This window comes from Convolutriloba macropyga, chromosome 5, assembly GCF_964194025.1.
Source record: "Convolutriloba macropyga chromosome 5, txConMacr16.3, whole genome shotgun sequence".
Lineage (NCBI taxonomy): Eukaryota > Metazoa > Xenacoelomorpha > Acoela > Convolutidae > Convolutriloba > Convolutriloba macropyga.
The window spans coordinates 16,896,535-16,910,254 of NC_134472.1; the positions used below are offsets into that span (position 1 = coordinate 16,896,535).

At 34.5% G+C, this 13,720-nt stretch overlaps 2 protein-coding genes across 2 annotated transcripts in view; both read left to right on the forward strand.

Annotated features, from left to right (window-relative positions):
- The window catches only part of LOC142340290 (BOS complex subunit NOMO1-like), a 90,980-nt gene extending 89,342 nt beyond the window's left edge, over positions 1-1,638 (forward strand). Inside the window, exon 26 of the mRNA XM_075390865.1 lies at positions 1,082-1,638. Coding sequence (XP_075246980.1) covers positions 1,082-1,216 — 135 coding nt within the window. The 3' untranslated portion in view covers positions 1,217-1,638. The remainder of the gene's footprint in view (positions 1-1,081) is intronic.
- Positions 1,639-1,860: 222 nt separating this feature from the next.
- LOC142339182 (uncharacterized) lies at positions 1,861-9,874 on the forward strand. Its single transcript, XM_075388980.1, has 2 exons — positions 1,861-2,068; positions 8,304-9,874. The coding sequence occupies exons 1-2, from the start codon at positions 1,933-1,935 to the stop codon at positions 9,770-9,772; spliced, it is 1,605 nt and encodes a 534-aa protein (XP_075245095.1). The 5' UTR covers positions 1,861-1,932; the 3' UTR covers positions 9,773-9,874.
- Positions 9,875-13,720: the final 3,846 nt, after the last annotated feature.

Genomic DNA, 13,720 nt, shown 5'->3' on the forward strand with positions numbered 1-13,720 from the left:
GATTAATTGCTCTCAAGCGAATTTTAAAGTAATTATATTAGTCCTGTGGGTCTTTTTATGCGATTTTTTGCTTGACCGATTTTTCGTCCGACCCATTTGACTTTCGTCCTCGAGAACGGGATTAACAGGTAGCGCCCAGCGGCCATTAAGTTCTCTTAGAGCTTTTCAGCTCACTAGTCTCCAAGTATGCGACTCACAGAAATTGTTCTGGAAACCTATACTTATGGTGAAGGGCGGTTCTTAGAGGTTGACCTCCCACTCCCCCCATCTGCGCTCATCTCATGCCCTTTCAATTAAGCTAAAGCTGGCCTCACTAAACCGTGCCTAGCTACTGACGAAGGCAACCGGTCGTTGGAGAGCAAATCGCCCGACGTTAGTGGGTCATTAATAGACGCCGTCAGCCGAAAGAAAAACCGAATAAGCATATCAAGCCTTGGAGCTTGACATATCTGAAACATATCAGGACTTGATGGTTAAAATCTTTGTGCATTAAGTCATCAAAGTTCCTTAGTATGCTGCTAACTGATATTAGTATTTAGGGTTTTGTTCAATTTGCCATTTTATCGAATCCAATGAAACTGCGTAAAAAATGAACCTCTTTTTGACACTTAGAAAAAATTGAATCTTTGGGTTGAAATGAAAAAATTGGGTTTGTCCCCCCAGTTACCGAGCACGTGCCATTACTAAATAGCTAAATATTTCTGTAAAAATATGCCACGTGCGTCTGGGAAGGGTGCAAGTAATATGGACCCATTAAGATGGAGGGTACAAACGGAAAAGATCCAAAAAGTTTGACAGTCATCTATTTTCGCTTGATTTTTAACTAATTCAATCCCAAAGGCGGTCAGTCAACGACGGTTATGATCCGGCAATCTTCAGGCTATTTTATTACTGTTTCACTTATCATCCCAAGTCAAAGTTTTCCATTGTCAATCGAAGTATGTCCAATTCTGGATTTAAACATTGAATTCTTTTGTAACCGCTCGTTACAGAACATGCGCGTTGTCTTTCGTCTAGGGAATTTTTGATAATTTTATTTGACGTCTTTTCTGGGTGTTCATCTTCGAGTTTTATGTTATAGGTCAAAGGTCCTATGCACAATGCATGGGTGTCATTGATCAGGAGTCTGACAGCCAGGAGTTCTAACACTGCCAATGACCAAAGCAGAGGATCAAACAATCAGAAGAAAAACAAGAAAAGCCTCAAAGCTAACTGACGTTCCCTGGAAACCATATTATATAACCTAAAGGAAATTGTTCTATCCCGTTAATGAAAATGTTATTAAAGGACTTAGTATGGAACTGATTGAGCTTTAAGTCTTATCATTGCGCTAGTTCAACGTTTTGTTGAGATGACCTATTGTTGAATTCGAATTACTGTTTCCTTCGGTAATAAACGCCTAAAGATACGGCTGAATCTTAAGGGCGTTGCTAAAAAAGTGTTGCCGAATTTGAATTTTGTTCTCACAGTCCTATCTTTTTGCACAGAAATGGAAAAAGATATGAAATAGAAATCATATGTTATCTATATCTATTTATAAACTTGTACTGTCGAACCTCATATTTGCGAGTAATTTTTCCTTTATTTTCCATTGTACTTGTTCACTTTTTGCATTTACAAATTAAACTCATTCTTTCATTTCTGCTGTGAACGATTGAGAGCCCAGCAAAGTTTTCGACGTCGCGTTTGCAGTGATAATCGAATAAAACAGTATTCACAAATGTCTGTGAGGTAAAATAGGAGTGCCTGTGAGAACTGTTTAAGACTTTGCTTACGATGTCATTTGATGATGAACGGATTGACAGTGAACTCCGAATGATCATTTTTTATTCAGTCGACCATTTCTCTTGAATGAGGTTATTGATTTTTGTCATCTTTCAGATTTGTTTGATGTGACTGTTTATTGTTGGAAATTAACATTTTGCTGTTGCGATGTCAGGAAACCGTATGTTCAAAGTGAAATGGAAGAAGAAAGACTTCAACAGGAAGGGACCTTTTCCCTACTCTTTCTTCTACAAAGACAATAATTTGGAATCGTTCCGAGATCCACAAGGATATCCTATACTAAGTTATTGTCCATGCACATTTTTTAGAATGAAGCTATTACCAAAATTATCTGAAAAAAAAAAACGTTTGCTTGTCTTGTCATGCCGGTTTTGAAAAAAGCTATCACGAAAAACGGCACTTCGCTTAAGTTTCATACCATTGGTGAAGATGCATTTAATTCAAGATCTTAGGTGTGCTGGTTCACAATGTGAGATATGCTTATTTTTTTTCCTGTGAATGAAATTTGGCTGGGAAAATTTTGTTTATTAGTAGCTGCGATAGCTAGTGGAGCTCTAATTAATTGCTCTCACACGAATTTTGTAGCAATTGTATTAGTCCAATTAAATTTTTGCTTGACCCTGGCAACTTTTGTCCTCAAAAACGGGATAAGCAAGTAAAACCCAGTGGTCATTAAACGGCTGAGTAGTGATCTTAGAGCCTTACGGCTTAATAGTTTCTGGTTAAAATATTAATATTCATGTGATAGCGTTATGAAGCTCCGTTTCTATTTTGAAAGATTTTCACCCAATTTGGCGGATTTTTGATTGATTGCGGTTTCTTAATATGGAGTGAAGCCTAGTGTTTTTAGGCATTTTTGGTTAAGAATCGAATAAAGTTTTTGTTAGGTACTAAAGCAGTTATGCTAGTATCGTAAATTTATACTTTCTTTCAATTTGGAATTGTTTGTAGCATTTTTTGGCTTGCCTAATTTGTTAGATAAATTTTATAGTCTTGTTAGAGTGGATTTTACAGTCCCAGCAAGAAAAAAGTTTTGATCACCTGCCGCTTTTTAAGCTTTGTTCTAGTTTAAATTTTTTAATCCGTCTAAAAGGCTATTGGAGACTAAAACAATAATATTCGGGTTTTAATAGCGTTTTGAAGCTTTATTTGCTGAACCGATTTTTGATTTATAAAAATGTAATGGAATTTTCCTAATTTTTAGGTAATTTAATTTTTTTGTCATTTGACTTAGGATTGTTGTTTTCGCTTCTTTGATGCATTTTGTCTGTTGATACTAGTTGTTTGAAAGTTAGTTTTCTGTGGAAGATTACTTAGAAGCAATTCCAGATTACATCTGGCTGGAAATTTTACTTTACCGGTAGTACTATTTGTTCAGGCTGTGTTCTGGCCTAAAAGCACAATTGAGTAAAAATGGCGTGTGAACATTTTTGAATGAGAGCACTTTTTTGGTTATGCTAATATATTGTTTTGATTGACTATAGTTAGGTTTTTCTGAGGACCATCAGGGATGTTAATTTGATTTGTTGAGAATGCTTTTTCTTAAAAAAAAAGGTAAATGTTGGAAGATCAATGAAAAATTGGCGTTTAATTGTTCCAATTTTAACTATGTTTTTAATTTTGTCAAAGTGTTTCAATGTTTTGATTGCTAGTTTATCAACAGGCAGCTGGCGATGACATTTTACTGAGCCTCGCCTGCTAAACGATGAAACGTGTTTCCGCTTAATTTTTTTTAAAATAATTTTTAACTTTCAAAATTAATTCATCTTTTTGTTGCTTGTCCTGCAACGTGCCTATAACTTCCGCATTATAGCACTTGGGGACTTTTCTCGCAAATGTTTGCTTCTAACAGTACAAAATCTTGCGGTTTCAGGATTCATAGTAATATTTCTCTGCCGAAGTTTGGTTTTATGATTTAATATTGTGCTGCTTTTTTTTCTTAAATTTGTCAAAATTGTTCTTTTGTATCTGCTATGATGTCAAGGCAGAAGTTCTTCCCGTTACGAGTAGGCTTTGATTATCAAACTTTAATAACTCTTGTGAGGCAAATACTACTTGTTTTAGAAGAAAAGTTATGGGTTTGGCTGCAGTTACGTTTTTGTTTGGCGCTTCCGTTTGCTTCCCGAATTCCTTGCTTCCGGCTGCTTTCGTTGTCAATATTTTTGTTACAAACATATGGCGTCGAGCTCACTTCATGTCGGCTTTTTTGGATCGTTCATTCATTCAATTGTGACTTAATTTTTCTTGCTATGTCTTTTTTCTCTCTCGAAATGACTTTTCCTCTCCCTAATTTAAATTTTTGTTTCTTAAATTGCAGTAGAGTACCTCACCTTAACTTATGTAACTCTAATTAAAATTACAGACTATCGCCCCTGCCATATTGGGACGGCCCATTCAGTCTATTTCACTCATCGTTTTCCAAAAATGTATCTTAAAATCTGTAAAATTGGCTTAATATGTTAAATGTGGTTAGGGAAGAATTGTTTGGAAATTGTTTTCATTTGTCACCAAATGTGTCACTCATATTCCCTACTTTAAAACGGCGATATTCCGCGGAATTCAATTTGCACAGGATACGTCCCTTAGAATTCCAATAAGCAAGTAATTAATGTTAAGTAGCCACAAATCCGACTTCAAAGACGCTTTGCTTTGAAAGCAACAAAGTGAGCGGACAGTGCCGTAATATTCCAACTACGTATTGCATAGTATACAAAATACATAATCAATTAAGTTTTTGTACATTATACTTTTGATTAATTTATATATATAGATTAAAAAATATATCCAAAAATTTTTAAAATTGTTATAACCAGTTTAATCTAAAAACTAGAAATGAACTTATCAAATAATTGTAACTTATATAAAAAAATGTAATTTGTATCATATCATATATGTATGAAACTTGATCAGCAATTATTAACTTCTGGAAAATCATTCTTTCTGAAAAAGATCGGTAATTATTAAGTTCTGAAGAAGCCCTCGTATAAAGTGATAAGTAACCATTTCATGATTCTCACAGTTTTTAGAATGAAGGCATAAGGCACTCTGGCCTTTCAACAACAGGCCTCGAACAAACCAACCGGGAATAGTGATCCCATAAGTTAGACAGTTTCTTTTAAAAAGACTGTGACGTCTCATCAATTAGCAAATAAAAATCCGAAATTTATATGTGTTATTTTTTATACTATTTTGAGGCTGCAAGCTGTTGTGGACCTTCAGCCTCAAAAAAACATAAAAAATAGCACAAGACAAATTTCGGATTTTCATTGATATCCGCCTCAGCTTCCCAGCTGGCTATTATAGGGCTCCTATTTTTTACAATTCAAAGAAATGTGCGCTGTTTTTTTTTTTTTGAAGATCTGTTCACTTTTTTTCTGCTTTTTCACGTCAGTGAGAAGTCAAATTAGAGTGGTGATATTGGTCACACTGAAATAGTAAACGGAGAGAAAAATCGAGTAGGTTTGAGGCTTGACTTTTTTCAAAATACTTTGAAAGTGGATTGAGAAATTGGTGTTTGAACAATTTGGCGGTTTTTGAAATGTATTTTTTTTTCAAATGCGTCAATTTGACTTCTGTTTTCAGAGTTTTTTCTCCTCCAGTGCTTTTAAGACGGTACATATGGTTTCTAATTATGTGTTTTTGTTTTTGCATGAGTTCATTAAGGGGTAGCAAAAACTTTTTATGGCTTTGCCACTATTTGTTGCCATAAAATATTAAATTTTATGTTTTACCTCTTTTTTATAATTATGTTGTCTTTGCACTTGGTATCATCACGGACATCTCTGATTGGTTACTAATGAGGCATAAAAGAAGCTAAACAATGGCTCGAGTTAATAGCTGGTTGTTTTCATGACTTTGACACTACTTTCTCTCAAAATTTTGAGTGAATTTTTTGAGTTCTTTAAATATTTATTGTATTTTTTGATGTCTTATCATTTAATCTCATTGGAGACTGGTCTCTGGTGCTGCTAATATGGGTAAGTTTCATCGATTGAATCGTTTTTCTTCAAAGCAAATGCTTTCTATGACTTTGACACTAGTTGTTTTCAATAATATTTATCGAATTTTTCAAATTTTGCGAGTTTTTCTTTTCTACTTTGTCTCAAGTCTTAGTATCATTATTGACAGGTCTGTTTGGTTGCTGAAAACTCTTAAAGTAAGGCAAGTCATTGCAGTTCATAGTTATTGCCTTTTGTGACTTATACGCTTGTTCGCTTTTTAAAAAATCTTTAAGTGATTTCTTTAGTTTTACTAGTATTTGTTGTACTTATTGCAGTCTTATCACTTAATCTCATTGATGATGGGTCTTAACCGTGGTCTTTGAGGATTCAATTAACTGATGTAATTGTATCCTTCAGTAGCTGTTGCGTTCTGTGACTTTATACTAATAGAGAATAATAATTGGCAGGTTGAGTTCATAGCAGTTGTTTTTTGATGTTTATCATGTCTTTCCAAAAAATAAAAGTTGAATTTTTTGTCTTGCTTGTTTTTGTTTTTTTTTGTGTTGTTTGGTGTCCAGACTGAAAGGCCAGAAAACCTACACAATGGTCTGACAAAATTTTTTCATGGTTATTTTCAATGGAATTGTTTCCAACAATCTAACATTTGGAGTTTTAGAAATTTTTTGATAAAATTTGCTTTTGAAAATATTTGACTTTTTTTCAGTTTTTCTTGCCTCTGTAGCCAGATAACCTCCTCCAGGGTTTGATAGTATGTTTTTGCATAGTTGCTAGGGGCAATGGTTGGTTTTCAGCGTTTTAATAAGAGAAAGTTCTGTTTTTTGATAAAATTTTTTTAATTTTCCCTGAAAGTTTTTGTCTTTTACATAGTTTATCGATCTTTGAGCAAATGAATTCTCTTAGGCTTGGAATTGAGTTACTGGTAATCCTCTTAAGACAAGAAATGATTCTGAAGATAATAATATCACAATTTTTAGCAAGATTTCATTAAAATTTGTGATTTTTTTTCAAATTTTCTGAGTTCATCGGTCTTCAAGGGCCAATGAATATTTTTCAGGTCTTGCAGATATAATACTAGACCGATTTCAGAGACAAAAATTTTTGAAATAGTTATATTTAAAGGGATCAAATTTTGCCTTTGGGGTAAAAGCTTCAAGAGTTTTAGCAATGAGTATATTTTTGTTTAGTTTGATTGTTTTGGTTGCTCATTTTTTTCTCAGTAGACAGGTAACCTCATCCAGTGTTTGATAGTATGTTATTAAATAGTTGCTAGGGGCAATTGAATGGCTTTAAACTTTTTAATTGAACGAATTTCTATTTTTTGACGTTTGAAATTTTTTTCTAAAAATCATTGCCTATCGATCTATGAGCCAATGAGTTTTTTTAAAGCGTGGAATTGGGTTACTGGGTAGACTCTAGAGACACAGAAATGAATCTGAAGATATTTATATCACGATTTTCAGAAACATTTTCCGATAATTTGCAATTGATTTCTTTTCTTAAATTTTTTGGTTATTTTCGAGTCAATCGATCTTCAAAGGCCAATGAATATTTTCAGGTCTTGCAGATATAATACTGGATCGATTTCAGAAATTAAAATTGAATTTGAACATATTTTTGAAATAGGTATTTTTAAAAGGGGAAAAATTTTGCCTTAGGTTTAAAAGCTTCGAGTTTTAGCAATGAGTATATTTTGTTTTGTTTTGATTCTTTTAGTTTCTCAAAGTTTTTATGATTTTGACTGTATTTTGGCTGTCTTTGTTCAATTGATCTGCTGGTCAGTAACAGTACTTGAGAGTTTTTTATTCAATTCTTTGAGTTGTATTCCAGGACTTGTCGTGCTATGTTTTTACTTCGTCGTACTAATTTTTTTTAATTTACCTTAGTTCATAGCTTGTTCAACATTTTGAAATCTTTTTGACTTCTCTAGGCTAGTTTCACTCATCAAACATTGTATTAAAATTTTTTTTAGACAGAAGTTGCTCAGCAAAGCAATTCAAAATGAACGGAGTCAGTAAAAAAACGAAATCAGAAATGGGATTTACCCATAAAGCCCAATTTTAGATGCCCGTTACTCAAACTTTGTTTTTAGTTACCATCTCTAATACTTTCTGGTTTTGATACTAGCCCCTGCGTGGTCTCACTACGAAACAGAAGTGTGTTCAGCTCCCAAATAACATCCTAATAGTTTGCAATTTAAAATTATTTGAGTTCAAAGATCGTTTTCTCTCCTTTCAATCCCAATCTTGGTTATGGGAATCAACGGTGGTAATTTTACGGCAATCTGCCGGGTATGTTTTACTAATTGATGAAATTTCACAGTCTTTTTTTTAGAAGAAATTGTCTAACTCATGAGTTGTTTCTATTAGCTGTTTTCTGCCAGCTATTTTAGTGTTTAGAATTTTTCTGTTTTCCGTCTAATCTAAATGATTAGGATGACATAAAAAGACTTTCGCGGTGTCATTTCTATTATTTTTGGAATTTATTATAATTTTATAAAATAAACTAATACATGATCCTAGCAAAAAAACAGTCTCGGACAGTGCTTATTTTGCGCAGTACCCTCATTGAATGACAACTCAACATATGCAAAGCGGTATAGAGATCAAGTGAAGAAAGCTGAGATTGAAAACATACAAAATGTTCATTTGAAAATGTTCGAGTTCAGGAAAACAACTGCGAAGCGTCACAATTTTAAATCCGAAGATCAATCTTTCAATTCTTTGCCTTATTGGCTATTTGCAACTAGATCAAAATTGTTACGAGGCCTGCCAATAGATGTTCAAAAGTCTGCGACCTTAATCGACAGTAAATGTTTGGAAAGTATAAACGATGCAGTTAATATCGCGATTCGAGAATACTTACTCCCGAAAAGTGATTTCAGAGAAAAATTTGACGATTGCACAAATAAACATTTTGCTTCCTTTTTAAAGTCACTGGCGTTTGTAATTTATCACAACCCTGAGTTGCGAGGCGGACATGGTAGAAATTTTTTTAACCAGGATGTAGAAACCGTGGGGTTTTTTGGCAAAGATGACATAATTTATCAAGTCACAGATAACGCTACTGTTGCTCAAATACGGTCAAAAGAACCAGTATTGCCTTTTGAGTTGTTAGAATCTGAGACTTGTAGCTATTCTGAGGATGAAATTCCAACTATGCCTCATAATATGGACCATTATGAGGTGTTAGTGTGGGAAAACCAGAAATTAAAAATGCCGAAGCGTAGTTCACAGTGGATCAAAAAGAGAATTCCTGTCAAAGAACAAATTCGGAATGCGGAGATTTTTTCAGGTGCGAAGCCAGGCTCGCATTTCCCATTCCACCATACTCAGTTTTTACTAGTTCCTCGATCTGAGGAGTTCTGGAGAGAACAATCTGAGTTTTATCATCAACAAGTTACAGATTGCAAGTCATTGTTGAATATGCATGCAACCTTGTCATCGACAGCTTGGTACCTGAAGTTCACACCTTTTCAAGATCTTTCGTCCCCATTAGGTTTAAACGCTATCACTTACGACGGAACCCAAAATGTAGCCTTCTATAATTACCAACTTAACACCATAGCGGGCGGGAAAATGATGCTTGATGAATATCAACCAGAAGAAAACAACAAAAGATGCAATGTTTTGTGGTCGACAGAGTTGACACCTTTATTTTCATACGATGAAACAACAGATTCTGTTGAGATAAATACCGAGGCAGTTAGATGTATTGTGACTTTACTTTCGAGAGAATCGCAAGAGCAGACATTCAAAATTCCAGAAAGTTTATGGGATGATGCGATACCTTCAGGAATGCCTTTGGTCAGAATTGATCGAGATGTTGACCCTGGAAAAATTTGGATTAAACCTAAGTATGCGAAGAACTGGCCCGAAGGCTGGCACCAGCCGAAGTACAAGTGGAACCCAGAGTACATGGCTAGAATGGAGAAGGAGAAAGATCAAAAGCCTTACTATGATTCTACGGAAGACCACTCTGAGTTCATTGCAGCTATAAACGATAAGAAAAAGTTACTGATTGATTGAAATAAACTGTAGAATTGCAATGATTCTGTATCCTTTTTTTGTCCTAGTACTTTGATAGCAAAACCAATTGGCAGACGAAATGCATTCTATTTTAAAGCTTTATTCTGGTCAAATCGAGATTTTCTAGTTGCGTTTTTGATAAAGAGGGAGGGTGGGTCATGTCTTTATCGTTTTCATTTGGACAAGTGTCGAATTTCTTTTTGAAAAAATTGGAAGCTTCATTGAATTATTGGAATCTAGATGTTGCGCTATGCACCCTGAAATACCGCTATGCATCAGTTTATAGATTACAGTTTATTGCTAAGCTGGATTACACTTTAATGCTGGTACCTGAAAAGGAAATCTGTGTATGATAGCATCTGGCGGGCGTTCTTCATTTTTAACGTTAAGGTTGCTTTTTATAGCTGCGTTTGGTGGAGCGTCTTTTTTGTGCGGTAATTTTGTTGGAGTGTATTTGAAACGGGTAGTGAGATGCACGAAAACAAAGTGTTTAGGTCAAATTGCTGAAGAGCTGAAGCAAGAGAGTGGCTTTCTGTTCATGTTGGTTATTTGAGAGAGAGCGAGAAAAGTAGGTGTAAAGGGACCGGAATTTTTTGATTGCATGCGGCCTTTTGAAAGCAGTTTTGTTTAGTTTTAACTCCATTGTTTAGTCAAAGGTGTTTCTCTCGATTATCTAAATTGTATTAGTGCGTTTGGAAGCTTTTTTGACCATGTGAAGCAGGTTTTATACTTTTGGTGTCAATTTGCATTCTTCAATTTTTTATTGCATTTGGGAGAATTGTGGTTAAAGTCACTTGTTCTAGCGCTTATGGCTGTCTGTCAACTTGATTTTTATTAATAGCCGCCGTCAGCCTCTCAATGGCTATTATTTAGGCTCTCTCCTTTTTTAATTCGCTTTAGCTTTTGATCAAGTTTTTTGTTTTAAATAAGTCACGATTTTCACGCTTGACTCCTGACTTACCTCATTCACTGTTTCAACTAATTGAATTTAAAATTCCTTCACGCATTGAATCACGCAATGCAGTGAATATGGTCAATGTCAACAGAACAAAATCAAAAGAAACGGGATAAACCGATAAAGCCCGATGATAAAGTCAAGGTGCATCAGGTTATCAAAGTTCATTAGTGTTTGCTAGCTGACATTGGTATTAAGATTAATACCTTCCAGTTTAGATGGTAAATTAAGTATAGTTTTTGAATCTAACTGAAATTGCACGCTAAATTAGAACTCTTTTTGACACTGAAAAAAAAACATTAAAAAGGGCGGTCAATTTGTCTTTTTTTCTTTTTCTGTTTTAATCCCGATGTGTATCGAGCGTGTCAACGGCGGCTTTTTTGTTCGCTTTTCTCGGTTATTGCATTTGTAAGAGGAGTGTTGGTGGAGCGCTTACTGAAAACAGGAAGCAAAAAAACGCTGGAAACTAAACTGTTTGTCACTTTACTGAAGAGCAGAAAGGAGTGGTTTTTGGTGCATTTTACATTTTTGAGTGAGAGGGAACATTAAATGCAGAAACTTCTCTAAGCAAGCGAAATGTTATCACAAACGGTATTATAAACAGATTTTAATAGAATACCATTTTTAATAGCCGCCGTTAGCCTCTCAACGACTGTTATTTTGGCGCTTTATTTTTAATTCGCTTTACTTTTTGATCACGTTTTTTGTTTTACATAAGTCACGACTTTCACGCTTGACTTCTGACTTACCTCACTCACTGTTTCAACTAAATTGATTGAAAATTCTTTTACGCATTGAACTACGCAATATGGTCAATGTGCAAAAGAGAAAAATCAAATGAGACGGGATTAACAGATAAAGCCCGGTCATTAAGTCAGTGCCTTAGGTATCAAAGTTCATTAGAACAATTGCTAGCTGGCGTTAGTTTTAAGCCTAAGAGCTTTAAGTTAGGAAAAGTTAAGAACCTGAATTAAGTGTAGTTTAAGAATCTAACTGAAACTACACACCGAATTATAAAACACTTTTTGAAACTTAAGAATAAATTCTGTCTATTTCTATCTCCTTTTAACTTTTTTCCAGTTTCACTCCCATGAGCGTCGAGCGCGTCAACGGCGGCTGTTTTCCGGCAACCTGTCGGCTTTGTTTAATTTGTGTTGTTTTTGCTAAGAAAATTGAGTAAGCTTGAGCAATTCTCTGCCTTTTTTGTTTGTTTATTTCCACTGTTTCTCGCTGTCGTTTTCTTGATCAATTCTTGATTAAGAGCAGTTTTTTGGTGTTGCTACAATTAATTACCACTTACAGCTAGACTGGGCTCTTATTAGTGAAAAGAGTTATTCACATTTTAGTTTTTATAGGTTTTTATTCTTTGCTCTTTCAATTTTTTATTGCTTTATTTGTTCTTCTTTTTAAACTTTTCTCGAATAATGATTGGGAGGTTAGAACTTTTTAATAGCCGCCATCATCTTCTCAGCCGGCTATTATAGCGCTCCTATTTTTTTTACTCCGTCGATCGTTTTTTCGCTTTACCCATTTCGCCGCTTTTTCGACATTTTGCGTGAAATCTTTTGACTTCTCTAGGCTAGTTTCACTCTTCTGTCATTCTGCTCAAAGTCCTTTTAAACTGCAGCTACTCAGCAAAGCAATTCAAAATGAAGAGAGTCAGTATAAAAAAATCAAAGTCAGAAATAGAAACGGGATAAACCCATAAAGCCCATTTTCAGATGCCCGGTACTTGAACTTTGTTTTAGTTACTATCTATAATGCTTATTGGTATTGATACTAGACCCTGTAGCCTATCACTGAGAGACAAGAGCATGTTCAATTACCAAATGACATCAAAATAAATCGCACTCAAAAATGTTTTTATACAAAAATCAATTTTTGTTGATATTTTCTTTTCTTTCAATCCCAATAGAGATATGGGAATCAACGGCGGCTATTTTCCGGCAATCTGCAGGGTATGTTTTGTTTTTCCAAAATTTTTATTGATATTATTTCATTTTTCCGTTGCCCTCAATTTTCCCTTCGCTCGATTTTTCAATATGAACCTGTTACATCGTCGGGCAATTTGTATTTTTTTTGTTACGAACTAACTGTGTTTCTATATTACAAAGTCTTTCCAATAGTAATTTTAGAGTGAAAACTTAAAGTTTATTTTATGAAATGCCTCTTTATTTTTTGTCTAAGTTTTTTTTAAGTTTTCCTGTAATTTCAAAATATTTAGCGTAATCAATTTGGTGATGCATAAGGTCAGAGAGGATTGTCAGTTTTCTTCGAGTCCTTTCTGAATTTCTCCCGGATATGTTTTAAGACCTGTTCACAGTGGTTTTGTTCACGCCGAAACCGGAATATAAATCGAAAATGCGAGTGGTTATGCGGCGAGTTTTTTACTGCAATTGTATAGTTGAGTGAAAAAATTATGATCAAACAAAAATTCGCTGTATCGCCAGTGTTTTTTTTTGTTTTTATGGAGTCATTTGACTTTAATTTGAAAGTTTTCGATTTTTTCTAAATTTTTTTCCAAGCCGAGGACTAGCCTTTTTTGGGTCTAGTTTTTGGTTTAGTCATTGGACTTTCTTTGAATTGTAGGACAGGACTTGTCCTGTTATGTTTTATAAGATCTGTTGACACGTTTTCATGATTTTTGAACTCAAGTTGAAGTGATTATTTGTTCACGCCGAAACAGGAAGTGGAGGGAAAGAGGATGGTTTTGCGGCGTGAATTTTCTCTTATTTTAAAGCACTACGAGAAAGCGATATTGAAACAAAAATTCGCTTTCTCGCTAGTGGTTTTTTCTTTTATAAATTGAGTCTTTTATAAATGGTTTTCCCAATCCATTCCTAATTTATTCTAGGTCCATATTTTTTGTGAATAAAATTTTTTGAATTGTATGCTTTTTTTGTCTCGTCATCTGAGGCTTTTTTTCGTTTTACATTTGTAGATCATGCTTTCTTTTGCGCCCAAAATGTTCTTGATGATGCACCCTCTTTGAG

Bases quoted from the DNA above. Each gene is read 5' to 3' on its own strand.
- LOC142339182 (XM_075388980.1), top strand. From the start codon at position 1,933: ATGTCAGGAAACCGTATGTTCAAAGTGAAATGGAAGAAGAAAGACTTC. The intron at 2,069-8,303 runs GTTATTGTCCAT...TATTTTGCGCAG, and splicing joins ACAAGGATATCCTATACTAA to TACCCTCATTGAATGACAAC.